We start from the raw sequence: 26,896 nt of genomic DNA, 5'->3' as shown, positions 1-26,896 counted from the left end.
AATATTAAAACCAGCAGCCTGTGAAGTCCAGACCACAAAAGAATTTAGAGGCTGTGGTGCAAGTATCCAGGAAACTGGGTTTGTATGGTGAGGCCATGGGTCTGTAACCCAGTAATCCCCAGCACTGGAGGGATGGGAGTGGGTTTGCACTGCAGGGTGGTGAGTGGTTTGGCCAGGCTGGAGAAACACACTTTTTATTTTAAGAGCTGGGGAGAAAAAAAACTCCTTGAATGCAAACTTTGCACAGGAGACTGCAGCTGCTGGGGCTTTGGTTACTTCTGATTCAATGGATTTACCCAGACAGTGCCTCAAACAAAATAAAAGTAGCAATGTTTTCAGAGGTTGTTTTGTTTTCATCCGACATTTGAATGTTGTTTTCCTCTCTCAAATCCCAAACCACGCTACTTTTGCATTCTTCTCCTCTATTTTTGCATTCTTCTCCTCGGGTAGGTGGTTTTTGGTCGTGGCTGGAGGGCATGAGTTGCTGCAGGAGCAATTTTGGCTGATGAGCACCTGTGCTAACCTGAGCAGGGAGGCTCCCACCCCATCACAGTGAATTCCAGTGAAACACCAGTGGTGGGTGACACCTTGGCCAGCAATGCAGGGGAACTCCTGGCTGTCACCCACCTGGAGGCAGCTCTGAGTCACATGGAGGTGATTCTGCACTGCCTCAGTCCCTGCTCTGCTGATAGCTGGGCTGGTTTGGGGTCAGGGATGGTTTTTTAAACCCAGTTCTAATTTGTTTGGTGTAGTAGAAAATCACTGGGATACGGAGCAGTGGGAGATGTCAGCCTTGGTGTCAGGGAGGACAGCAGGGCTGGAAGGGCTCTGACTTTGCCACTCATCTGCCACCTAAAGGTGCAGGAAGCTTTAAATTCCTGTAAAATCGCTTGAAACAGAGGAAAGGCCAGGCTGAGGATGAAGGGAGGGCTGTGAGCTCCAGCCTTGCAGCTCCATGGCTTTTCCAGTGGGATCTGTCCATCTCTGCCAGCTCCTGCAAGGAGGAATCCCCACTGCTTGTGCTGAGCTCTTGGTGTGGTGGAGGAGAAAAGACACTTGGAAGTCATGCAGGGAGTGAAAATCCTCTGGGATACTGGGAGAAAATAAATTCTGTTCTGTTCTATTCTGCTTCACTCTGCCTTGTGTTCAGCATCCTGATCCCATCCAGGTCGGTGTCAGTGGCACAGGCTGGCACTGTGTGACACAGAGGGACTGCAGGAGTGCCAGCCCTGAGCTTCAGGTTCTCCCTGGCAGCTGCATCCCAGGGAGAGCAGGGAGATGCCTCTCCCAGCCTTTGTGCTGCTGCCCTGGGAGCTGATCAGGTTTCACCCCAAAATAATTTCCTTCTGCAAACAGTGGTGCCTGTTGTAAGGCCTGAAAGCTGAGCATGGCCACACATTGGTTGCTTTATCAAGGCAGGAATTTGCTGCATCTCTGATCTCTCCCCAAAAGCTGTTTTCCAGGTTTTTCCCAGGGCTGTGTGGTGTGAGTGGGAAGCCAAGGCTTCTCACCACCTTTGCCAGCTCCTCCCTGTGCTGCTGGGAGCTGGTCCTGCCAAAGCTGGGACACTTTCATGCTCTGAACCCACTGTCAGCATCTGATGGAGAAGTGTTATTCTCTGGGAATCACACTCCTTCCTGCTGTGTTTCCCTATAAACCCCTCAGTGTTTGCTTTGCAGCTTTCATTGTCACGCACTGGGAGCTGCAGTTGCTGTCCTGGGTCTGTGTGTGAATATTCCACTGGGCAAGGAATTCATTCCTGGTGCCCAATTTTCTGCCTTTAATGAGTCCCTTGCTGTGTTGCTGCTTGTGAAGTGGCCCAGAAGAGGAGCAGAGGCTTTGCAAGCGTTACCTGTGTGAGTGCCTGTCTTTAACAATTCCCCTCTGCTTGAGACATTTCCCTTCCAAATACCAGGAGGAGACGCAGTGGGAAACTGGAGGTGGCAGAGGATAACTCAGAGTTGTGTCAAGCCCCAAATCCTGAATTTTCCCTTCACACCACACAGAGAGAGTTGGAAAACTGGAATGTCTGAGCAGTTGCAGGAATCCTTTTGAGCTGGGGGCTTCACTTTTCCTGTGGGGAGCTGGGATGTGAACCTCCCCCTGCAAACAGGGGTTGAGTGGGATGGTGCTGTTGCTGCATCATGACGTGGAAAAGCCTTGGCCAGGCTCCTCTGTGTTGGATGGGTGCAGTTTGCACCTCTCCAGACAGGCTCTGGATTGCTGGAGGTACTCAGCAGTCAGGTGTTTCTGCAGGGATTGCCTGCAGCTGCATGGAATGGAGTGGAAAGGGAAAGGGAAGGGGAGGGGACAGGAAAGGAAAGGAAAGGAAAGGAAAGGAAAGGAAAGGAAAGGAAAGGAAAGGAAAGGAAAGGAAAGGAAAGGAAAGGAAAGGAAAGGAAAGGAAAGGAAAGGAAAGGAAAGGAAAGGAAAGGAAAGGAAAGGAAAGGAAAGGAAAGGAAAGGAAAGGAAAGGAAAGGAAAGGAAAGGAAAGGAAAGGAAAGGAAAGGAAAGGAAAGGAAAGGAAAAGAAAGGAAAATTTCAGTTGGAAGGAGAAGCAGTAATGGCTTTGAAGTAAAAGGGGTTTGGATTAGATAATAGGAAGAATTTCCTTCTAATAAGAGTGATGAGACACTGGGACAGCTTACCCAGAGAAACTATGGCTGTCCTGTCCCTAGAAGTGTCCAAGACCAGGTTGGACAGGGTTTGGAGCACCCTGGGCTGGTGGAAGGTGTCCCTGCCCATGGCAGGATGTTCATTAATGTCCCTTCAACCCAAACCTGTGAATCTGTGATTTCTTGACCAAGTCAGTGGTCAAACACTGGGACAGGCATCCCATGGAGGTGACTGATGCCCCAAACCTGTCAGTGTTGAAAAGACAGCTGGACAATTCCCTTAACAATATTCTTTTAATTTTTGTCATCCCTGAATGGCTCAGGCTGTTGGGCCCCAGCCAGTGTTGTGTATCTCTCAGAATTGAGTGGATTTGTGCACATTTGTTGCTGTGTTGCTGTCAGTTGGCTCAGAGCCACTTGAGGCTCCAATTAGCTGGAATCAGTAGCCTGGAGGGTGAGAGAGGGGTCGTCAGCTTCCAGAAATCCTGTCACTCCTGCTGTTCATCCCTTCTGAGTTGTGGAGCTTGAATCCTTCCCTGTGAGTAACTGCTCCATGCTGCTCCTCAGAGGAAAACAAGATGCAGGGAAGGGAATATTTTTCTGCAGGGAGATTTATTCCTCCCCCTCCCTTCACAAAAATACAAGATTTTCATTTTGTTGGAAGTTTCTTCCCAAATATTACGGAATTTGGTAAATAAAATGAAGTCTCAAATTCTCCTTGTGGCTTTTCTGATAGCTGGAAACAGACGTTTTAGCCAGACAAGGGGAAGGGGGTGATTTTAATTTAGTGAAAACTTGAATTAGTTGGGAAAGCTTTCCATGTTTCAAGCACTAACGAGTGTCAAACTCATTATTGCTCAGAGCTGGGACACGAATTGGGTTCCTCAGCATATTTGTGGTGCCTTTGGTGGGCATCAGCAATTACAGGAGAGAAACCAGGCACGGGGAATCTGTAATTGTCAGGACCTGTGTTATCTTCCTTTAAGTTCAGTGTCCCCATTTACCCATTTCATGTGTTCTCAGTGGAAAGGGATCATGGAAAAAAAGCTGTGACTGGGACACATCACTTTAGCCCCCCCAGAACGAATCTTTACAGCTCCTAGGATGTTTTTGAGAAATACCAATAAAAACTGGGCGAACAGAGGTTTTATTCTGAAGGAACAAAGTCACTCTTTGTTTTGAGATCCTGCAGCACTTCGTGGGTACATGAGAAACAAAATGTGAGGCTGGTAATAAAGGAAGGACAAGCCTGTGCTGCAGGCAGCAGTGAATTCCACAGGGAAAGGTGAATTCCCCAGGGAAAGTGCATTTGAACCTTCTGAGTGCTTGTACAGCTGGGACAGACACAGGGAGTCACTGAGTGCTGCAGGCTGGGGAGAGTCAGCTCTTTGTGTCACTTTTTCGTGGGAATTTCCTAAAAAAGAGGAGTTTCACTGTGCTTTGAATGTCTCAGTTGTAGATGCAGAGATTTTCCCGTCCTCCCTGAGTCAGCCCCAGCTCTCCCCTCCCTCCTCTTTGACGTTGGCACTCCAGGGCAGGATCAAAGCGGGTGAAATTAGAAAGTCTCCTCCTCGCACTGACTCATCTCTGCCTTTGGTCAAGTGCTTTGCTCTGGGCCATGTGAGAGCAGAAAGGGGAAGGGAGGGATGTCTGCAGCCCTGAATTCCTCCTGGGAATTCACCCCAGCGTGGGGGTGAAGCTGCTTGTCCTCACTGCACAGCCCAGCTCGTGGAGTTTGCTGCTCATCCTACCTTCAAGGCAAAGCAAAATGGGTCAGTTCTTACCCAGGCAGGAAATCTTGTCAAATCTGACATCTGATCAGATCCATTAAGTTACTTTTTCTTTCATTCGCTGCAGAGAATTTGAAGCAATGAACAACCAGGTGTTTCCCCAGGCTCCTGCAGGGCAGAGAGTTGTGGCCAGCCAAAGGCAGGGCTTGATTTTAACACCTCCAGCATTGCTCAGAAATGTTCTCCTTTGAAGCCCTGGGTATGTTTTCCCTGTGAGGGGCTTGGCAGCATTACAGGATCTTCTCTTCAGCCTTTGGGGTGCACACAGGGAGGGGGCTCCCCTGTATTCATGTTCTCTGGTGTCTAACACTGATTTCCAGCAATGGGCACCATGTCCTGTAGCTCCTGTGGGTTCATAACAGAGCTGAGAGCTGGTTCAAACCTCAGACTGAACCACAATCTTCCTCATCTTTAAAAAAAAATAATTTGGTAGTGCTGCATAAGCTTTGCACAACCTGGATTTGTACAAAGAAATTGGTTCTGGAAGGGTTCACCTGGAACTATTCTTCCCACCTGTCTCAGCCACTTGTGAAAGTCTTAAAAAGAAGGAAAATCAGTGATTTTGTGGCTGGTAGATCACAGGTTCAGCCTGTTAGCTCACCCTGCCTGCATTCCCCCAAGCAGTCAGGGGTGCCTTTAGCTGGGAAATGTAGGAGGACACACATTTATCCCAAAATGTGGATCCAACACCATCCCAAGAGATGAGCCCCTGGCATGGTGGGGTTGCCATGGCCTTGCTGTGCTCCCAGGGTTTATCCATGTGCAGCTTTGGCTGGGAGCACCCACATGGTCACCCCAGCCAGAAGCATTTCTCTCAGCATTTCTGTGCAGTATTTTGCTAATTACTGTTTTCCCTAATTGTGACAGTGACTTTCATTCATAGCACTTAGATGTGTATAAAAGCAGAACTTTTCCTCAAAACTCCCTTTTTGTCCAGGCATCGTTTAATATGTGGAAATTACACTATTGGCTGCTGTGGTTCCAGCGCTTATTTTTATTTTTACCATTTCCACGTCTGCTGTGGGAAAGGAAGCAAGGGTAGCAGTCCTCAGCATCCAAAGATAGGAACCACTTTGTTTTAGCTTTACTTTGGCCATGTTGAATTTTGCTGAGCACGTCTTGGCCGGGCTCCAGGCTGCTGGACCAAGCCCACCATATTCAGAGAGAAGTGAATAATTACTACTTTGTGGTGGCAACACGGGGAGGAAGGAAAAAAGTGTTTGCAAAGTGCTTTGAAGATAATGACACCCCCAATTTGACGAGTGACAGTGGTGCAGAACATCCTCAGATAGCTGGTTGGTGATTAGAGGAGCAGACAAGGAGCACTGTTCCCTGGTTTGGACTTCCTTTAAGGAGGGAGTGGTGAAAGGGAGGGCTCAGCCAAAAATAAACGAGCATCTCAAAGGCAGATGGTCCTATTCACAGACCTAAAATTACACCAGTGGAGGGCCAGGCAGGATGAAAGGAATTAGCATCTGGTGGTGAAGGGAGGGCAGTGTCACCCAGGGTGGGTGACCAGATGGCCCAGGCACAGTCGGGTGTCCTCCTGCAGGCACTTGCAGCCTTTCCCCACTTGTAGACCTCAATATATTATTTTTATAGTTTGTTGTTTGGTTGTTTTTTTTTTTTTTTTCCCAGGGAGGTGCAGATTCCTCCAGAGCAAATGTGGGCTTTACTGGCAGGAGGCTCAAGTCTCCCAGTTCCCTTTTATGGACCTGTTCACACCCTGCTCCTGCAGCCACTGCAGCCTGGGGTGAGCAGTGCTGAGAATTTCAGCTCAGGCTGGAATCTTCCAAAAGCACAGCTCTGGGATAATCCCAGGGACAGGCACACCCAGCCTGAAGGGAAGTCCAGAAAGGATGAAGCACCTAGTTTCCAAGTGAATGTGAAGGTAATCACCTGATTTCTCCTTGTGGGAGAGGATTCACTTCATAGCTGAAGTGAGGTGCAATGGCCTCACAGCTGGTTGTGGCCACTCTTGGATGCTCAGGGTACTTCCTCCTGCTTCCCAGATGGATCATACAATCACCAGGTTGCTCCAAGCCCCATCCAGCCTGACCTTGGACATTCCAGGGATCCAGGGGCAGCCACAGCTTCTCTGGGCACCCTGTGCCAGGGCCTCCCCACCCTCACAGCCAGGAATTCCTTCCCAAAATCCCACCTAGCCCTGCTCCTCACAGTGAAAAGTTGTTCCCCATTGTCCTGTCCCTCCATCCTTTGTCCCCAGTCCCTCTCCAGCTCTCCTGGAGCCCCTTCAGGCACTGGAAGAGGCTCTAAGGTCTCTCTGGAGCCTTCTTTTCTCCCCTGGAGCACCTCCAGCTCTCCCGGCCTGCTCAGGAGCAGAGGGCTCCAGCCCTGAGAGGATCTCTGTGGCCTCCTCTGGACTCATTTCAGCAGCTCCATGTCCCTGAGGATCTCTGTGGCCTCCTCTGGACTCATTTCAGCAGCTCCACGTCCCTCCTGTGCTGGGGATCCCTGAGCTGGATGCCAGACTCCAGGTGGGATCTCAGCAGAGCAGATCAGAGGAGCAGCACCCACCCGGGGATCCCCAGAGCAGCACTTTGGAGGGTGCCAGCTCTTGTTCTCAGCTTTGTTTTCCCTTCTTAGCTGGAGCACCAAAAGCCATTTGAAAACTGTTCTGTGACTCCCAGTGCAGGTTAAAATGACCTTTTTTTGTTTGTTCTTCCCCCTCCCATTGTTACTTTGGGCTTGAAGGAGGGCAGTGACCGGTTCGTGGCACTGCCCCTTGGCAGGGTTGGATGCAGAGCCTGGTGCCCATCCTGGCAGAGGGGAAACCCTGGCACCCCGTTCCCTGTGAGTGCATTCCTATAACGTGACCTCAGACAGCATTTCAGAACTCACAAGGTTTAAAGCACTGTTGCAATGCAAGAGCAAACCTGAGAACTGAGATTTAAATTTGGGGGGGGGCTGGATTTGGTGCAAGGTTTCTCAGTGTTAACTCTCCAATATCTCCTGACCATTGTGCAAAGATCAGGACAGAAATCTCTGGAAGAAGCCGCTCGCTGGTGGTGGTGGGGGTTGCCTTGCTACGTAGCCACATTTATTTTTATTTCACTTTTGAGCTGGTATTCCAGGAAAGCCCATTAAGATCTGGCAGCAGCAGGCTGGGGAGCAGCTTGCTGGAGCTGAGTGTGGACGTGTGATGCTGGAGGAGCCGCTCCGAGGGCTGGGGATGACTGATGGTGCGAGGTGTGGGTGGGGAGGAGGGGAAAGGGGGATGTTCTCACTCCACTGAACTTCCTTCCTTTGTGTTTCCTATTAAGCCCAGGGAGCAGCGCTGATGCTGCTGCTTTTGCAGCCTTCCAAGCTCCCATTTAATTGTGGATGATTTCATCCCGGCCCTTTTTATGCTGAAGCCAGTGGCCTGCGTCATGCAACAGTGAATTTAGGCAGATTTTATTTGCATGTGAGTCATTGAGCTTTTCCAGCTGAATGTCACCAACTTGGAATTTTTTGTCTGATTTTGTTGTTGTTTTTGTCTCTTGGTGTTTTTCCACCGGGCTTTTTTTCCCTGCCCTTTGCTGCCTGCGCACCCTCGTCCCTCCACAACCAACCCCCCCTCCACACCCAGAAAAAATAGGAAAAGACTAAATGGGAGTTTGAGTTGGCAGTGCAGAAGGACAGGATTAGGAATGTTCGGGGAGAGGGGGGAAAAAGGATGCTTTATGTTGCTGGGAGGGAAGGAGCAGAGCCAAGTCAAATTGAGGGCTCTAATTTGGGAGCGGTGTTATTACAGGTCACAGGGAGTCAGTTACTGGCTAAATTGGGAGAGCTGTCACATGCCAGGGCTGGAAATGCTGCTCACATGGCTGGGGCACACAGGCTCCTGGGCAACTCGGTTTGATTTTGTTGACAATGTTTTTAAAATAAAAAAAAAATTAAAAAACTTGTTTATTTTCCCTCAAATATGGGCTCTGTAGCAGTGTCCCTCTGCCTCCACTGCTGGCTCATCCTGGCCCTTGCTGCCCTTTGCACAGAGAAGTTTATAAATAGAGCAACTCCTCCATTATGTGCAGCTTCAGTCTCTTTATTTTTATACTGGAATCTGTTCAATGATTAACAGTTTAAACCATGTGCTGTATATCAATACCTTGCATACCCTTCATAACTTATTTTTAGTATTATTTTTCCCCCTTCTAAATCCTTTATCCATTTTAGGCAACACCGTTATGACATTCAGATAATTTTTTATATATTTATTTTAGCCTTTGAAGGAACTTATCTGCATTTCAATTAAGCTTTTGGTAAAAAGGCTTTTTGCAATTGAAATTAAGAAGTCAGAGGAGTATTTCCTCCATGCCTGTGGTTGTGCCTGAAAGTCAGGAAGATTCGTGTGTTTTTATGCATTAAGCTCAAAAAAGAGATACAGAAATTGAATCTTTTATTTCTTTGGCTTCCTGCATCCTGGGAAATTCTAGTGAAAATCTGGATTTGAGGGCGTGTGGAGGCATGTGAGCAGTGTAACCCTGGTGTCAGTGGAAGCAGGCAGTGAGCTCATTTCCCACCTGTAGCCCAGGTCCCAGGAGCAGCAGCGTTTTCCCCAGGGCTCCAGGGAGTGATGGGGCTTCTGGAAGCAATCTGCAGCTCCTGTTTAATTATGTTTTTAATCCTTGCTGACCCATGCCACTGCCATGGGCTGGCTGAGCTCAGCTGGCTTTGCACAGAGCCAGCAGAAGCCACTTGACCCAGGATCTCACTGGGATATCTTCATCCATCAGACCTGGCACGGCTGCTCTGATATTCCTGCACAAGGGCTGATGGATTCCCCTCTGCTCTCCACAAGGGACGTGGTTTTGGTGTCATTTCTGCCATGAGAAATGGCAGAAATTCTTCTCAACCCACCCGTGGATGGTGCTCCTGCTTTCCTCTGCTCTTCTGCCCCAGCTGGCAGAGGTGGAGCAACAACACCTCACCTGACAGTGTCCGCAGTGCTGGTGTGGCTGTTGCACCTTTGCATGCTCTCTGTGGTCAGGTGGGACCCTGGCACCATTTTCCTGGGCTTCCCCAAGTCCATCCTCTCCATCTGAGGTTTGGGAGCAGGATGCCTGTGATGCTCAGGGGCTTTGGGTGCTCCATGAGTGAAGGGAAACTGGCACTGGGCATTCTTGTCCAATGTCAGGTTGGCTTCACTCCTCAGGACAGCTTTTGCAGGAGGTTGGTTGGTTTGTCTGCCAAGCATCTGTGCTCCTCCTGACCTTGGCGTGAGAGGCAGGAGGTGGCACCTTGTCCTGCTTGATGTCCCCCTGGCTCTGAGCTCTCATTTGTGCCACTGAACCACTCCCCACATTTCTCTGTCCGAGCACTTGTTGGATTTCCACTCTTCTCTCCCACCCACTGGCACTGCTGCCATCAATGTAGACATCACTCCACGCTGGCTGGACTGTGGATTGTGAAATCAGTGAAGCAAATTCCTCTTTCCCAAGGTGTTCTGTGTGCCAGGGCTGGCCACGTTGTGCTGGGAAGCTCCAGTGCCATCATTCACGTGGTGTAGAATCCCTTGGCACCCGTGGGGCTTTTGATAAGGTTTCCCAGCGTGTCATCTTTGCTCTGAGTCAGTGAAATGCTCTCAGCATTGGAAATCTCTGCACTAAATTAAAGTCCTGTTGCTAGGGAGTGTTGTGATAATACAGGGTATTATGCTCTGTAGCAAAAGTGTGCAACAGTACAGCCCAGAAAACAAATCCATAAAACCTCCCGTCGGATGCACAGTGTGAAAATCGAGTGTGCTTCAGCTCAGTATTAAATGTGTCATGGAAAAAGGCTCCCTCTCCTCCTGAATTTCCTGAAAGTCTGCTTTGGGCTGAAAACTGTAGTGGCTGGAGCCAATTTAGAGAAGGAAAAATCCCTGCTCTTGTTGCTGTCTGCAGAAGCTCCTTAATGATCGTGCCATGCAATTCTCCAGTGCTAAAAATACATCACTTCTGGGTTTGTACAAACAGCCTCCTAATGACTGCAGCTCTGGCAAGCTCAGGAGGCAGAGGGGGAAAATAGTGGCAAAAATATGAAAATCTTACTCATTTCTGCTCACAGTGGAGCTGGGCTCTTCTGTCCTTGTGGATCTCTGTGGGAGTTTGGGGATGTTTTGGTGAGAAATATTCCAGTTTGCTCTGCATCTGACCAAAATATTGGGTATTCTGCTCCCATTTTTGGAGTTTACAAATTGGGTGGAGGGTGCTCTGTCTGCTGGTGGGGTTTCATCAGCCTGTTTGGGGTGACAGGATGGGAAGATCTGATCAAGGCTTGTCCTTGAGCCTGGTTTCAGTGCTGAAATTCCCAATTCCTGCTAACCCTTGATGGGGCTGCTGCTGCTTTGGAGAGCATCATGGAGAGGGGAGCTGCCAGGGATAGACAGCTAACTCTCTGCCCAAGGAGAGCTGCCTTTAAAAGGGCAACAAGTTGAGTAGGGCTCGTGTCTTATCCCACACAGGGGTTTTGGAGACAGGAGCAAGGGGTGGTTTGCTTTTTGTTTCCCCAGAACTTGCATGTCATACAGTCACCTGCCCCTTTCCTGGTGTCCCAAGAAGAATTGAGAGAAATTGTTGAAAGAGTTGCCCAGAGAAGCTGTGGCTGCCCCATCCCTGAAGTGTTTAAGGCCAAGTTGGATGGGGTTTGGAGCAACCTTGTCGAGTGGGAGCTGTCCTTGCCCATGGCAGGGGGTTGGAACTGGGTGGTCTTGAAGAGACTAAGGTCTCTTCCAACCCAAACCATTCCAGAATTCCATGAAACTGGCTGTTCTTCCAAAATGAAGTGCAGCAGCCTCTTGCCACCCAGGTGTGCTGACAAACCCATCCCTCCTGCCTCGGCCCTGGGTGGGGAAGGACTCACCTGGGAATGTTGGGAGCCATTGCAGGAAGATTATCTCTTTGGAGCGTAATTGGGTTTGGTGGTTGAATATTCACTGCTACATTTAACAAGGAATATTGTGTAATTAATTTACATGGAGCTGCTTAATCTTGGTAATTAGGAATGGAGGAGATGCTCCTTCATGAATTCTTCTGTGCTCTTGTCAGTGCTGAGCCACAGAATCACAGATTGGTTTGGGCTGGAAGGCACCTTAAAGATCAGCTCATTCCAGCCCTTGCCATGGACAGGGACACCTCCCACCAGACCAGGTTGCTCCAAATCCCATCCAGCCTGGCCTTAAATCCTCTCTGTGTTCAGAAACACTCTGCTTTTCATGGTTACGTGGCTCTTGCTTTGTTTTTCCAAGTGTTGCCTGCAGTGGGGATTTCCCAGGCCACCCCCTTTTGTGGGATGTGCTGTCCCACATTTCTTTATTGCTCCATTTTTTTGCCTCCTTTCCCCACATCCACTCTGGTCTGTTCACCTCCCCTCCCCCTTGGAGCTGCTCTGCAGCAGCGGCTCGGGTGGAAAAGAAACATTAAGTACTTTCCTCATGTATTTTTAGCCTTTTGGAGTGTGATGTAGCTGCTGGAAACACGGAGGGGAGCCAGCGCCATGTGAACCCAGAGGTTGCTTTGCATCGCTGGCAGATTTTCCGTCGTGCTCTGACGGAGCCGGGGTGTGAGGTGGGATGGGGCTGCATGTGCCTTGCGTGATGTCTGTCTGTCTGTCCTCTCCTTGCGGGTGCTCATGGACAGAAGGTCCACCTGTCCGTCAGAGAGGTTGTCCACCCTTGAATCGGCCCAGGGAAGGAAAGTGACCAGTCAGGAAAAGGGGAATTGTGTGGTTGCCTTTTTATATCTCATTGTAGAGCAAAGATGCTGGGGTGGCACTGAGTGTGTTGGAGCTGGAGGTTCAAAGCTGTGGGGCTGGGGGAAGTGCAGAGCCCCTAATCCCACACACAGCAATCCCCAAGCCCTCCTCTTGTCCTGGGCTTTTCTGCAGGCTGTTCCCAGCTCCTAGCAAAGATTTGTTCCAAGGCAAGAGCTTCCCCAGTGATTCCCAATCCCCAAGTTGGCCTGTTAGACCTGAATGGAGGGGAGTGACAGCAAAAAGCCACCCATGGGGGTTTATGGGCTTTTCCTCTGTCAGATCCCACATTATCCCCTGGGGTGAGCAGTTTTGGTGACCTGTGAGGGAGCTGTGCCCAGGATGCAGAGCTGGCCTCCCCTGGGAGGTGCCAGCTGCCATGGGTCCAGCAGGCACAGTGCTGCTTGGCATTTGGCACTTGGCATGGCTCCTGCTGCCTCCAGACGTGTGGCATTAGGTCCTCCCACCCCACTGAGGTCATGGCTCAGGCATAAATCCAGACCTGGAGCAGGCTCTGAGCTCTCCCTGGAGCCTTCTCCTCTCCAGGTGAGCACCCCCAGCTCTCCCAGCCTGCCTCCAGCCCTTCCTTGGAGCATCTCCATGCCCTCCTCTGGACACTTCACTTGGGTTCTGCTTCACTGTGAAATAAGTTGTATATAGTAACAGGAGGAGAACCCAGTTTCTGCTTTCAAAATGAAATGGTTTATCTCAGATGGGTTTGGTTGTTTCTTGGGTTCCTTCAGGTGCTTGAGAGCACTTGGCATTATTGTTGCTCCTTGAGGGCAAGTCACCTGGTGAGACCATGGTTTATCTTGGTGAGACCATGGTTCATCTTGGATGGGTTTGGTTGGTATTTGGGTTCCTTGCTGGGATTTACGCTGCAGCCTCGTGGATGTGGAGGTGCTTGGAAGCATCATGTGAGTCTTCTCCCCTGTGTTGGCATCAGTCTTGGGGAGATGAGGAGCAGGATTCAGTTCAGCAGTGTTTCAGTGACTGCCTCTCTGCCTGCTGCACTTGGCAGGTCAGCAGTAGCGTCTATCACCGAGATGTTTTTCCTCTTAATTAGCGCCGGTCGCAATAACGAGGAGGCACATGCTGAAATTCTGATTATTTGGCCTCTGGTGGAGGGAGAAGGCTGCCAGGTTTAACAGTGAAGGTATTGATGTGCTCTGGATGGGGTACAGAGTGTTTCCAACAGGGTTCTTGCTTTGTTTTCCTTCATGTTGGCCTTTTGAGTGAGGCTGATTTACGAAGGGAATGATGTAAAATTGCCCAAACAAAGTATTGTGACTGGGTCAACGTGCAGGTGCTAATTACTGCAAATAATAATTTAAATTCCTTCAGCTGGAAACACTTTGTGCTTCACCTTCAATTGAGCTGCTGCAGCAGGAGCCAGGGCAGAGGTTTGTGTCTGCAGTGCTGTTGGAGAGTGGATTTCTGTGATGGGTGGTGTGGAGCTGGACCATCTCACACACCAGTAAACCCAGATGTGGGGAGGCTGGGACTGGCAGCAACCTGCCCTTGGTTAATGCACTTGGTGCAAATTCAGACTTGTGGGTGAAATCTCTTGATTTTTTTGCTCCTCTGCTTTATCTTTGCAGCAAACTGCCCTGTGTGAGGTGGGGTGTGGTTTCCCCACCCCTCTCATAGAATCACTGAATGGTTTGGGTTGGGAGGAACCTTAAAGATCATCTAGTTCAGAATCTGAAGCAGATGAATTCAAGCATAAATCAGATAAATTGAGCTGGAAATGGAGGCAAACAGAAGTGCTTGGGAGAAACTGGAACAATTAGACATAGAATTCAGGTTTGTCTGATGATGGTCACTCACTGGGAGATGATCTTGTGGCCAAGCTCAGGTTGTTGGGCTGTGTTCCTATGCAGGGTCAGGTTTCTTGACCCCTTTTGCCCTGGTGAAGGCATCCAGGCAGCTGGAATAGGTGTGAGATCCCAGGGCTGACCTCATTTACCACAGATTTGGGGGATTTTTGTGGAAGTGCAGCATCTCCCATGGATGTGTGGAGGAGCTGGTGGGTGGTGATGTGCTGCTGGGTCTTTGCACAGCAGGACAAGTCCAGGTGCTGATTTTTCTGCCTCTGACAATAAAAAGTGGGTGCCCTCCACACAGCTCTGCCCATCACCCAGATTCAGTTTCACATTCACAATCCAGGAAACAGCAAACAATGGGAGCCTCTTCTGGGAGCTGCTGAGGAAGCCTCTTGAAAAACCTTCCTGCAGACCCAGAAATAGCCATCTCCTGCTCTGTGGCCACTCATTCCAGCCTCACTGGAAGCAGTTGGCAGCTGCCTAAGCATGGATTGGATTTCTCTTTTGCTGTTGGCCATCCAAGACACGAAAACCTTGGTGTTGTCCACCCCCAGAAAGGTTTGATTGGCATCCAGAGCACCCAGCTCCTCTCTCCAGTCCCTGATGCTGCTGTGTGCCACTTCACAAGATCAAGGATCCCAACCTAAACTTTTAGTACAAATTCCTGTTTTTTCTCCCCAAATACATCTGAGAGTGCAATTTATTTCAACCCTTCTGGGAAGGTGCTTGGAGGGTGCCCTTCAGATTTGAGCATCTGGTTAATAGTTGGACTCAATGATCTTAAAGGTCTTTTCCAACCTTAATGATCCCATGAATCCCTCTCTTAGTCATTTCTTGCTTGGGCAAATTATCTGAATGGGCTTTTGAGAACTTTTTATGGAAAACTGAAAACAAGGGCATAATAAAACAGTAATTTAAGAGCAATTTGCTGACAACTGGAGCCCTTAAGTGCACTGACTTGGCATTGAGGGGCAATGATACCAAACCTCCTGTGTGATTGTCCTCTTTGTTACTTGGAAGATCCTTGGGCAGGTTTTAAAACACTTCTAGTCTTTAAATTGGTGTCCTTGCTGCTCAGGATAAGCTGTTGTCTGTTTCATAAGTTACACATCACTCATCTCTCTTATTTCACCAAAATCAGCAAATTCATGGAATCCTGGAATGGTTTGGATTGGAAGGGACCTTGAAGAGCACCTCATTCCCAACCCCCTGCCATGGCAGGGACACCTTCCGCTGTCCCAGGGTGCTCCAAGCCCTGTCCAGCCTGTCCTTGGGCACTGCCAGGGATCCAGGGGCAGCCACAGCTCCTCTGGGCACCTGTGCCAGGGCCTCAGCACCATCACAGGGAAGAATTCCTTTCAATGTCCCACTTAACCCTGATCTGAGCGAAGTTATTCCCCTTGTCCTGTCCCTCCATCCCTTGTCCCCAGTCCCTCTCCAGCTCTCCTGGAGCCCCTTCAGGCCCTGCCAGGGGCTCTGAGCTCTCCCTGGAGCCTTCTCCTCTCCAGGGGAGCACCCCCAGCTCTCCCAGCCTGGCTCCAGCCCTTGCAGCATCTCCATGGCTCCTCTGGACACTTCACTTGGGCTGTGCTTCACTGTGAAATAAGTTGTATATAGTAACAGGAGGAAACCCCAGTTTCTGCTTCCAAAATGGAATGGTTTCTCTTGGATGGGTTTGGTTGTTTTTTGGGTTCCTTCAAGTGCTTGGGAGTTACTTGGCATCATTGTTGTTCCTTGAAGACAAATCACCTGGTGAGACCCACACGTTCCTCTCCTGTGCTGGCAGCTGCTCTTGGCCATCCCGCTCAGCAGGGGTGGTGCTTTTAAACTGGAATCTCCTGACCCAGAAATCTGTTCACAAAAACCAAAACTAGAATTAAACCCCTGCAGTCTGGCCCTTCAGGGTTTGTAAATGCAGGCATCAGTGTGCTGCTCATGTTGTTTTTTGCAGGGACTGTGTCCATCCTGCCTTTGTCCATCTGTCTGGCTTTACATTTGGAAAACTGTGACTGTTCCCAGGACATCATAACCATGGGCATTGCTGGTGGTTGGAATAACCTCTTCATCCCTCAGAGTAAAGGCAGGAAGGTCCCTTGTGCAGTGCAGCATTAGAGGTGGATCCATCACCACTGGATGTGGTGGCAATTAACAAATTAACAGTTTGCAGGGATCCAGCAGTGATTAAGCAGATTTGAGACAGAGAAATCCCTTAATAGCTTAATAAATTTACAAACTTCACTTCATTTTCCAGCCAGAAGCCCCAGTTTTGGGGATGGTGTTGGTCCTATTCATAGCACAAGCACAGGTTTCAGTCTTGGAAGCAGGACCCAGCTATATTTGGAGCTGGATTTATCCAGGCATGCTGCACATGCATCAGCTGGGCTGTCTAGCAGCAAAATTCTGTCAGTTAAGTAATCCTTCAGTAGAAGGTAGTTTCACATCCCACCTTCATTCAGCTTCTCATCCAAGAAAATGTCCCATAATAAAAACTGGGATTTTCTGCTTCAGGGTTACCAGCAGCTCCCGTCCCTTCCCAGTGCAGGGCTGGTCAGTTGTTAGCTTACCTCATCTCCCAAAGGAGAGGGCAGTTCAATGGCAGGACAGGGATTTTGGGGATTTCAAGGCAGCAAGGGGGGGGACTCTGACTTTGGGGCTCTCTCTGTGCTCAGATTTGCCAGTGACATTGCACAGAGCAGTGCAATCCTGTGATGGGAAGCACCTGCAGCAGCACCCAGGGAGCTGATGAGGCTGTAATGAGATCAGTGCCTGTGACCCACCACAGGTACCGTGTCTGGACCCTGGGATGTGGGATCCCAAAGCACATCCCAATCCCAGCTGCCCCAGAGGGTTTGTTCTGGCAGTGAAGGATGAGATATCCCAGATGGCCAGCGGTGCATGGGAGCAGGTGAGGGCTGCAGGGGGGCTCCTGTGCCCTGGGGTGTTGCCAGCCCCTCTCCCCCTGCCCACAGGCAGCTCCAGCTTCCCTCTCCTGCACTGCCCTCTCCAGATCCCTCTGTTTTCTGGCAGATAGGATTAAGCCTGACCTTCTGCCCCATCTCAGAGAGAGCCAAACCTCTTTCAGATCTAATTATTTCCCATTTTTGTTTAATTGTGCACATCCTGCTGCTGGCTGAGAAGGAGACCAGCTCCTGCCTGGGCCAGGGCACCCAGCCCTTCATCAGCCACAGGCTTCTGGGTCAGTGCTCCATCCTTTTGGGGCTGTGCTTTAAACCCCCAGATCTCTCTCTTGGAGGTCCCAGGCAGAGTTCCCAAGAAGCAGCTCTGGCGCCATCCTGTGTTTCCCCAGTGGGGACCTTCATGTGAGGAGGGGGAGGAGCCCAGCCATGGCCACCTGCCTCCCTCCTCCTCCTCCTCCTCTCCTGCACCCAGTTTACACCAGACTCTGCTTTTTCTATGTGTATTTTCCTCCTGTTTTAAGTGGCACCAACTTCTTTGAGCAATGCATTGCAGGCCTTTTTTTAATGATCTTTGATTTCTCAGTTTATCTGAGCTGCTACAGAATCCCAGCTGGTGCCAGGCTGGGCTTTGGCTGTGCCAGCCTGAAAGTGCTGCTGAACCACCACGAGAAGGATGATAAAATATCGGGATGTGACATCCCTCTCTGCAGGAGGATGGGAGAAAATAAGACATGTTTTCAGCTCACCAGGCAGCTGACTAAGAGAGAGGGGACAGATAAATCACATTCATCCCAACAGGAAGCCTTGCCTGGAGCAGGGACATCTGCATATGGAAAATATGGATATGCACTGGTGAGCCTTGAGTCCCGCTACACTCGTGTACCTTTACAGCATCACTTGTGCTGAGTGTTGCTCTCCCAAATCCCATTCTTTTAGCACCAAAACAACCTCACAGCATTCCCAGGGGCACAGGAGCACGCCCAGAGCACCAGAAGCCCCCTGTGCTGCAAACAGCAGTTCCTTCTCCCCCAGAGCTGTGCCACGTCGTGTCCCTCGCTCCTTTGGGCGCAGCACGGCTCGGGCACGCTGGGCTGGCTCAGGAAGTGGCTCTGGAGGAGGGGGAGCTCTGCAGAAGTAAATACCAGTGCAGAAAGTTCCAGGGAGAGTCTCCAGTGTTTCCAGCAAGCCATCTAGTGGCTTCCTATTAAAACAGTTGCATGCCTTGGAGCTGGGAGGGTGAATGTGGAGGGGTGAGTGCTGCTCGCCGCCGCAGTCGTGTCAGGAACTGATGGACAGAGTTTGGCCCTAAGTGGGAGAAGTTGCTGCTCTAACAGCCCTTTTCTGGGTCAGAGATGGTGGGAGGGTTGGGTTAGCTGCTGGCTGGCAGCATGGGTCATGCAGAATCATAGAATCATGGAATATCCTGAGGGGAAGGGGACCCATGGATTGTAGAGTCCAGTTCCTGGGTCACAGAATATCCTGAGCTGGATATTGATTTGCTCTTGTGCTTTCCCAAGAGCAAACCTGATGAATGATCCTACAGATGGAGATCCAGATCTGCATTTCAGTGGTATGGATTAGTTACCCTAGTTCAAAACCACACAGAGCCTGTAGGGATAATCAGTGATTTAGAGCAGCTTCCTGAGTGGAATGGGTTGAAGACAGCAACAGGGAGAGAGAACATAAAGTTTTGGGGGATTTTTTCAGCATTTCACCTGATGAAGCCTTGGGCAGTGTGTTTAAAGGAAGCAGGAGGGAGTGTTCTCCACCACACAGCTCAGTTGTGGCTCCTGTAGCAGGAGTGCATGGCTGAAGATTTGAAGGTTTTACAGAGGGGTTTGGTCAGCACTGGAGGAGAGACTGCCCTGGGGCTGGGAAGTGTCATGTGGCTGGTCTGGGTAGATTTGGTAGGTGTTTGGAGTTTGTATCTTCAGAGAAACCTCTGGTGATGGAGATCTCGCAGTGCCCTGGGCCACCCTGCCTTACAGAAGGCATTTCCATCATGTCCAGCCTCATTCATCTTTGCTGCGGTTCAAGTCAGAGAATCATAGAATTGTTTAGGTTGGAAAAGCCCTCCAGGCTCACTGAGTTCAACCATTCCCCCAGCACTGCCAAGGCCACCACTGACCCCTGTCCCCAAGGGCCACATCCTCACAGCTGTTCATTCCCTCCAGAGATGGTGACTCCAGCATTTCCCTGGGCAGCAGCAGGTTGGAGAGCAGCTTGTCCATGCCCGTGCTCACCTCTCAGCCAGGGTCAGGCTGCCTGGTGCAGCTTTTCTGTGCAGCAGGGTGTCTGACTGAGGTGGTGCTGCCCAAGCCAGGCTCTTGCCCGCCTCGTGCTGCACAGATGTATTTCCCTATGTTCCCACCTGCTTTATGCAGATGTTTGCACCTGCGTCATGCAGATGTCCTTCTACATCTCTCCAAGTCTCATAGAATATCCTGAGTTGGAAGGGGACCCACAAGGAGCATCAAGTCCAGCTCCTGACCCTGTGCAGGACACTCCAATTCCATCCTGTGCTTGAGAGCATTGTCCAGATTCTCCTGGAGCTCTGGCAGGCTGGTGCTGTGACCAACCCCTGGGGAGCGTGGTCAGTGCCCCACCACCCTCGGGGGGAAAAACCTTTCCTGATCTCCAGCCTGAACCTCCCCTGACCCAGCTTCATGCCACCCCTTCGAATCCTCAGCACTGTTTGACCTTTAATCCAGTTTCCTGGAGTGTTTTCCTCTCTCTTAGCACAATACCTGCATGCTGATCACATTTATCACATCTCCCTTATCAGCAGTGCCATTCTGGGAGGTGCCAGGCCCTGGACAGTCTCTTTGCCCAGCACATCCTCCCGTTCTCACAGTGAATCAGCAGCCCCAGCTCCTCCATGTGTTTTTCAGATGAGTTGTGTGCCCACAGAGCATTTTCTGTCTGCTGTGCTGCTCAGGGAGCCATGTGCAGCAGCACCTAATGAATATCAAGATATACAGCACTGCCTGCTCCTCCAGCTATTCACAGGCCAGTTGCTCTGTCGCAGAAGGAAATCAAATTGCTCTTGACAAATGGGTGTCGGCAGTCACTTATCATCTTGTTATCTCCTAAGTGCTTACAAATAGGTTGTTTCATTATTTGTTCCATCAGTTTTCCAGGAGTTCCAGTTAAGTGACCAGTTTGTAATTCCCTGACTTTTCCTTCTGCATATTTAAATCTAACCCCTGGGTTTCTTTTTTGTTTTTTTCCCTTGTCTTCTGGAACCTCTCCTGTTTGCTGTGATCTAACAGAGGAACAGGAGCTCTGGGGCTGCTTCCCTCCTTTCCCTTTGGGGCTGGTGGATGCACCAACATTGGATGGATGGTTGAGTTTCCTCTGGGGTTCCCTCCTGTGTTATCTCCTTTGAATCTTGACCTTTTCAATTTCCCAGCCAAGTTCTTTTGAAAGGTTAGCTTTACCCACTGAGTGCAGATTTACTGTAATCTGCAACAGTATGAAAAATTTGGGCCAAATCGTGATTTTATTAAAATAAGAGCAACAGCAGTAGAGTAGAGTTGGAAAATGGCTATAAATGCATTTCCCACATAGAGTTGGATATAGTTTGGTTTTTTCAGTGATTTTCAGGGGCATCTGGTAACTTTTGGAGTGCAGTTTGGCAGGCTTTGCCCTGACAATGGTTTTGGAGGGTGGTGACCTGTATAACTCCGTGTCTGGATAACTATTTAGTGCAATACAACAGTGACCCCCTTGCCAGGGAGATGCTCATGCTGTGCTACCACACATGGTGGTGTTCACAGGGGTCCCAGGACCAGGGAAGAGATGAGAATGTTGACTCCATGTTTAGAAGGCTTGATTTATTATTTTATGATACATATTATATTAAAACTATACTAAAAGAATAGAAGAAAGGATTTCATCAGAAGCAAGCAAGAAGGAGAATGAAAACAAAAGCTCTTGACTCTCAGAGTCTGAGCCAGCTGACTGTGATTGGCCATAAATTAGAAACAACCAACATGGACCAATCCCAGATGCACCTGTTGCATTCCACAGCAGCAGATAATCAATGTTTACATTTTGTTCCTGAGGCCTCTCAGGAGAAAAAACCCTAAGGAAAGGATTTTTCATAAAACATGTCTGTGACAACCACACACGTGCAAATCCCTTTGGCGTGTCGCATTTACCCTGCCAGGACCTGGTTATTTCTTTATCACCTCTGTTTATCAATTTCTCATTAATCCCCTTTTTCCCCCCTCCTTATTCCTTCAACAGGAATCATTAACCAGTGGCAACAGGAATCCAAGGACAAAGTGATCTCCCTCCTGCTGACCCACCTGCCTTTACTGAAGCCGGGCAACATCGAGGCGAAAGTCGAGTACATGAAACTCTTGCCCAAAATCCTGGCGCACTCCATCGAGCACAACCAGCACATCGAGGAGAGCAGGCAGCTGCTCTCCTACGCCTTGATCCACCCTGCCACCTCCCTGGAGGACAGGAGCGCCCTGGCCATGTGGCTCAACCACCTGGAGGACCGCACGTCGTCTTCATCATCGTCGTCGTCGTCGGGGGGCTTTGGCGGGCAGGGCCGGGGCCGCTCGGACTCGCTGGACTACGGGCAGGCTCACTACTATCACCAAAGACAGAACTCGGATGACAAACTCAACAACGGCTGGCAGAACTCCAGGGACTCCGGCATCAGCGTCAGCGCCTCCAGCTGGCAGGACAAAAACCTGGCCTGTGAGAACGGCCACCTGCCCCTCTACTCCTCCTCCTCCGTCCCCACCACCATCAACACCATCGGCACTAGCACAAGCACCAGTGAGTACTCACGGCAGGATCCCCCCCATCACACTAGGAATTGCTGCTTTGGCGTGGTTAGCACAGGGGTTGAACTCATCTGGGCCATAGAAAACTCTTTTTTTTATTATTTTTCCTTTCCTCACCTGCTTTTTTATTTCCTGCTTGCCTTGTTGGGTTTTTTTTCTTCCAGCATTGTGGGGTTTTAAAGACCTGGGTGTGATGGTGTTCACATCCCTTAGGATGAGGGAAGAGAAGAGGATCTGACTCCATGTTTCAGAAGGCTTGATTTATTATTTTATGATATATTTTATATTAAAACTATACTAAAAGAATAGAAGAAAGGATTTCATCAGAAGGCTAGCTAAGAATAGAAAAAGAAAGAATGATAACAAAGGCTTCTCTCTCAGACAGAGTCCGAGCCAGCTGACTGTGATTGGCCATTAATTAGAAACAACCACATGAGACCAATCACAGATGCACCTGTTGCATTCCACAGCAGCAGATAATCAATGTTTACATTTTGTTCCTGAGGCTTCTCAGCTTCTCAGGAGGAAAAATCCTAAGGAAAGGATTTTTCATAAAATTTGCCTGTGACACCTGGGAGCTGGAGAGGAGGGAAAACCAGCAAAGAGTAAGAAGTTAGAGTAAAAAAATGTGCCTTACTGAAGGGAACCCCTTGTGTTTCATGCAGCTTTGTGTAGATTTACAGTTCATGCTCCAAGAGTGCCTAAAGCAAGCAGGAAACTGATGCTTCATGTCCAAAAGTGAGCTGAAGGCCTTGAGGCAAGTCCAAAAGTGTGCTGAGGGCTTACTGAGAAGAAATGGGATTGGGACCATGAGTGCAGGCAAAAGTTTTGGAAGCAGAGCTGGAATCCACCAGCTTTGGGGTATCTGAAAAGGTTCCCTTGTATTTTCAGTGCAGAGGTGTGAGGCTGGTGGTGATTGAGGAGTTTAATGGACAGTGTTCAGTGTTTTCCAGGAGAGCTGGGTGGTTCTTCCCCCATGGAGACCTTGCCAGGCTTTGATGGATGGTGCAGAGCCCAACCCAAGGCTTGGACACATGGAGAGCTCCATGACTGGAGATCTGTCCATCCAGCACTGGCTTTTGTGTGAAGCTGGTGTTCAGAGCAGCCATTGATTCCTGTGAGCCTTCTTTGGGACAGCAGGAGTGCAGCATGAATGCAGCACTGAAAAGATGATTTTCAGTGGGGTTCAGAAGCTCCCCTGCCCACCCACTCACTGTCACACCTTGGGTGACTGCCACCATGTCACCTGCAGGGCTCCATGTCCTCCTTCACTCTGGGATACTCAGAAATCTCTCCAAGATGCTTTATCAGCATCTCCTGGAAATGAGGGATGCAGAGAGCACTTTGGGGAGGAGAGGCTTCTTGTGGCAGCAGCCCTGGTTTCTTTATCAGAGTGTGGAAAGCCACAATTAAATAGCTAAAAGCTTTAAAATGGTCACTTAAGGCTTCTGGGCTTTTCTCTCTCCTGTTAGAATTGTTGCTTTTTTTTTTTATTTAAAGTGATGTTTCAAATCAACAGCAATATAAAACACAGCTCTGGGGTTATTGCTGTAGCACCCTGGTCCCTGCCTCTCCTGTGTCCATCCCTGCAGGCAGGTGGGGATTTAGCAAAGGGTCTCAGCTTCTCCACAGGCTCTAAACCATCATTCCCAGCCAGTCCCCCATCTGTGAAGCCCCCAGCTCCTGCTGCTGTGGGACTGTGTGATGTTCAGTTCTCTGAGAACCTTGTGCTGTGGAGCTGTTCCAGGGTGACTGAGCTGCATGGGAATGGTCTAACAGGGAGGCAGGGTGAGAAAAACCCCATGAATCTACTTACAGTCTGTCTGTTAAACCTTTCCAAGGATTATTTTTTGGGAGGGTTTTCCATGTGGTTTTTGCATGCCTGGTGGTTCAGAGGCTTTGCACACCATGGAAGGGCTCTGGCTCCTCTTGTGAGGATCTGGGAGCAGGGACAGCAGGGTGGGTGCAGCAGGTTGATCACTGACAGTGGCTGGAACTGTGCAAGTGTTAGGTGTTGAAGGACTCTTTCCACAAACCCCTTGGTGGATTTTTGAGCCTTTCTGTGCTCATATTTAGCTCTCAGCAGAAGCACTGACCCACCCCTTGCCCGTGGTGGTCCCCAGGTGTTGGCACAAGATGCCAAAACTGAGGCAACACCTGAACTGCTGCAGTGCCTGAGCTGCTGCAGTGCTGGGGTTTTTCCTAAATTCTCTGAGAATTCAGTGTGTTCAGCAGCTGGGACAGGAACACCTGTGGGTCTGCCAACAGCCTTCACTTTACCCAGTCTTGAATTCCTCCTCAATCTCTGCCCTTTGCTTGGCTGCACCATCCCCTGCTGGTGATAGTCCAGGCCCACGTGTTGAGCTGTTGTAACTCCTGCAGACATATTTTGGTGGCACCATGCTCAGACAACCGTGGGCTGAGCTGGAGGTGACCCAACCACACTTGATGTGTCAGTTCATAAACTTCCTTAACACAATATTTGGCTTGGGCAAAAGCCTGGTAAGTCCACAGATAGATGCTAAAAAATAAACACGGCTGTCAGCCTTTGTCCCAGCCCCTTGACTCAATCAATATGTTTATGAATCTTTTATTCCAAAGCAAAGCCCTCAACTCCTTAGTGTTTGTTTAGGTTTTAGTGTTGTTGTTAGTTTTAAGTTCTCCCTCTTACTCAGAGGTGTTTATCTGTGCAGAGGCTTTAATCCAGCAACACCCTGCAGGGCTCAGCCTTCCTGAGCCATCCCTGCAAAGGCACTGCCTGTTCCTGACACCAAAATGGGGCAGAGTCTTTCCCAGAGCAGTGATTTAGGGATGTTGCCTGAGCTGTGTTCTTCTGGAGCTGTGGCACAATGAGATTTAATGCTGCCATGGCACAGGGCTGAAATAGGGGTGGCTGAAGCCCATGTGATGTTTTGCTTTGTGCTGTCCTTGACTTTGACTCGACCTAGACTCCAGATTTGAGATTTGGTTCAGGATTGGTTCATCTCCAGCTCTCCCATAACTGGGGTTAGCCAAGGTTTAGCCAAGGCCTGAGGAGATGTTACAGGAGGCAAGTCTGGAATGTTCTGAAGGAGTCACTCTGGATTTACCACAGTAATGCTGCTCCAGGAGTGGGACCAGTGCTCTGAGTGATGAGTTTGGGTCTGGAGTGATCAGAGGATATGGACTCACCCCAGGCAATGGAAGTTGGCCCAGAGAAGCTGTGGCTGCCTCATCCTTGGAAGTGTTCAAGGCCAGGCTGGACGAGTCTTCAGTCTGCTCTAATGGAAGGTGTCCAGCCCATGGCAGGGGAGTGGAACCAGATGGGCTCTAAGGTCCCTTCCAACCCAAACCATTCTGGGATTCTGTGATGTTCATGTGCTCCTTCCCACCCACTGCACCAGCAACTCCTGCAAAGCTTGAGGTGCAGCTTTAAACCAAGCTTTAGCACTGCAGGAGTACAGAGAGCCTTGGCATGGGCTCAGAGCACAGGCAGGGAGGGGCTGGGGCTGAGATGGAGATGGAGCTGGAGCTGGGGCTGGAGCTGGAGATGGAGATGGAGATGGAGATGGAGATGGAGATGGAGATGGAGCTGGGGCTGGAGCTGGGGCTGAGATGGAGCTGGGGCTGGGGCTGGAGATGGAGCTGGGGCTGGGGCTGGAGCTGGGGCTGAGATGGAGATGGAGCTGGAGCTGGGGCTGGAGCTGCTCCCTGTGGGGACAGGGTGAAGCCTGGAGTGCTGCCTCTGTGGCCAGGTCAGGCAGCAGTTGCAAAGTGCTGGGCTTGCACGAGGTCTTTGTGATGGAGACACGGCCTGGAAACTCTGGAAGGACAGAGGAAAGCAGCTGGTGTGCAAAGGTGCTTCTTCAAAACAGCTTCTTGTGTGGGGCTCCAGCCCCTGCCCTGCCCCTGGAACTGGCTCCACCCCTGGTGGCACAGCTGGATTTGCTGTAGGTGGAAGCACAGCTCAGCCCTGTGTTTTCCACCCTCTTGGGAGGGAATCTGTGCAGAGGCAAAGGAGGGCCTGTCATTAGCTGTGCTGAGGAGGATTGCAGATCTGTGGCCTCATCTGGACCATAAAGTCACAGGTCAGTGAGGGACAGACACAGTCAGACCTTGCCAGGGAATATCCCAGAGAGCAGGAATCCTTGGCACTGTGCTCACACTGGAGGGATGTTGCACTCCTTGGTGTTCCAGTGTCACTGCACTCCCTGAGAGGGAGCAGAGAGCAAAAGGGACCAGCAAAGCTCTTGCCAGTCTGGAGCCACCCTTCCTCTCCTGCAGCAATGGGAAAGGTGCTGGTGCTCAGGCCTGCTGCACCCTTCCCATGGGAATCTGCCAGAAAACTGGTGGTGTTTGTCCACAGGGAGAAGGAGAGCAAGGGAGGAGCAATACTCACCTGTGCAAATTTCTTGTCCTGAAAAAGAAAAATCTCCAGCTTGTCCTAGAGCTGAAGAGAAGTAAATCAGGGCTCTTCCTTCCATGCACCCCAGGTTCAAACTGACAGAGGGCAGGGTTAAACTGGATATTGGGAAGAAATTCTTCCCTGTGAGGATGGCAAGGCACTGGTTGCCCAGAGCAGCTGTGGCTGCCCCTGGAAGTGTCCAAGGCCAGATTGGGCAGAGTTGGAGCAGCCTGGGACAGTGGAAGGTCTCCCTGTCCATGGCAGGGGATGGTGCTGGATGATCTCTAAGGTCCCTTCCAACCCAAACCATTCAGTGTTTCCGTGGTCCTGCCCTAGAGGCAGATCTGCAGCTGCTGAGTGTCTGAACATGTGTGTGGGACATGGCCTGCAGGATTTTGCCAACATTTGCTGCAGTTATGGAATCCCCAGTGAGAGAGGGCAGATGAATGTGCTGGAGCTCTCCCTGAGTCACCAGGGAATTGAGGAGGAACAAACAACACCAAGAAAGCTCTTGCCATGAACAGAGTGTGGGTCTCCTGACTCTTCCTCCCCTACCCTGGTGTGCAGCAGCTCTCTGCAGACAGCCCTGTTGCCATACCTGGTACCCAAACTGGGCTGGGAATGGGATAACTGCATTATTTTAACCCACAGCACCACCCTGATCTGTGCTGGGTTGATGGGCACCTTCAAAGTTGTTATCCTCTGTGTAGATTTCAGCTGAAGGGAGGGAATTGTGTGTCCTCAGCCTGTGTTTGCCTCTCACAGAGGAACACATTTCCTCCCATGCAGACTTAGCAAAACATGTCATGAGAAAATGAAGAAGT

General features: G+C 50.1%; 1 protein-coding gene across 4 annotated transcripts in view; it reads left to right on the top strand.

Moving 5' to 3' along the window:
* The window catches only part of SAMD4A (sterile alpha motif domain containing 4A), a 104,314-nt gene that overhangs the window by 42,038 nt on the left and 35,380 nt on the right, over positions 1-26,896 (top strand). For all 4 annotated transcript variants that reach the window (XR_010440686.1, XR_010440685.1, XM_064715906.1 and 1 more), the window contains exon 3: positions 21,135-21,680. Coding sequence is in view for 2 of the 4 variants with exons in the window: in XM_064715906.1 (XP_064571976.1) it covers positions 21,135-21,680 (546 nt within the window). In the remaining 2 variants the exon portion in view is untranslated. The remainder of the gene's footprint in view (positions 1-21,134; positions 21,681-26,896) is intronic.

The sequence above is a fragment of the Zonotrichia leucophrys genome, chromosome 5 (assembly GCF_028769735.1).
Source record: "Zonotrichia leucophrys gambelii isolate GWCS_2022_RI chromosome 5, RI_Zleu_2.0, whole genome shotgun sequence".
NCBI lineage: Eukaryota > Metazoa > Chordata > Aves > Passeriformes > Passerellidae > Zonotrichia > Zonotrichia leucophrys.
Note: the sequence above shows the minus strand (reverse complement) of the source record. Positions and strands in the feature narration are given on the sequence as shown.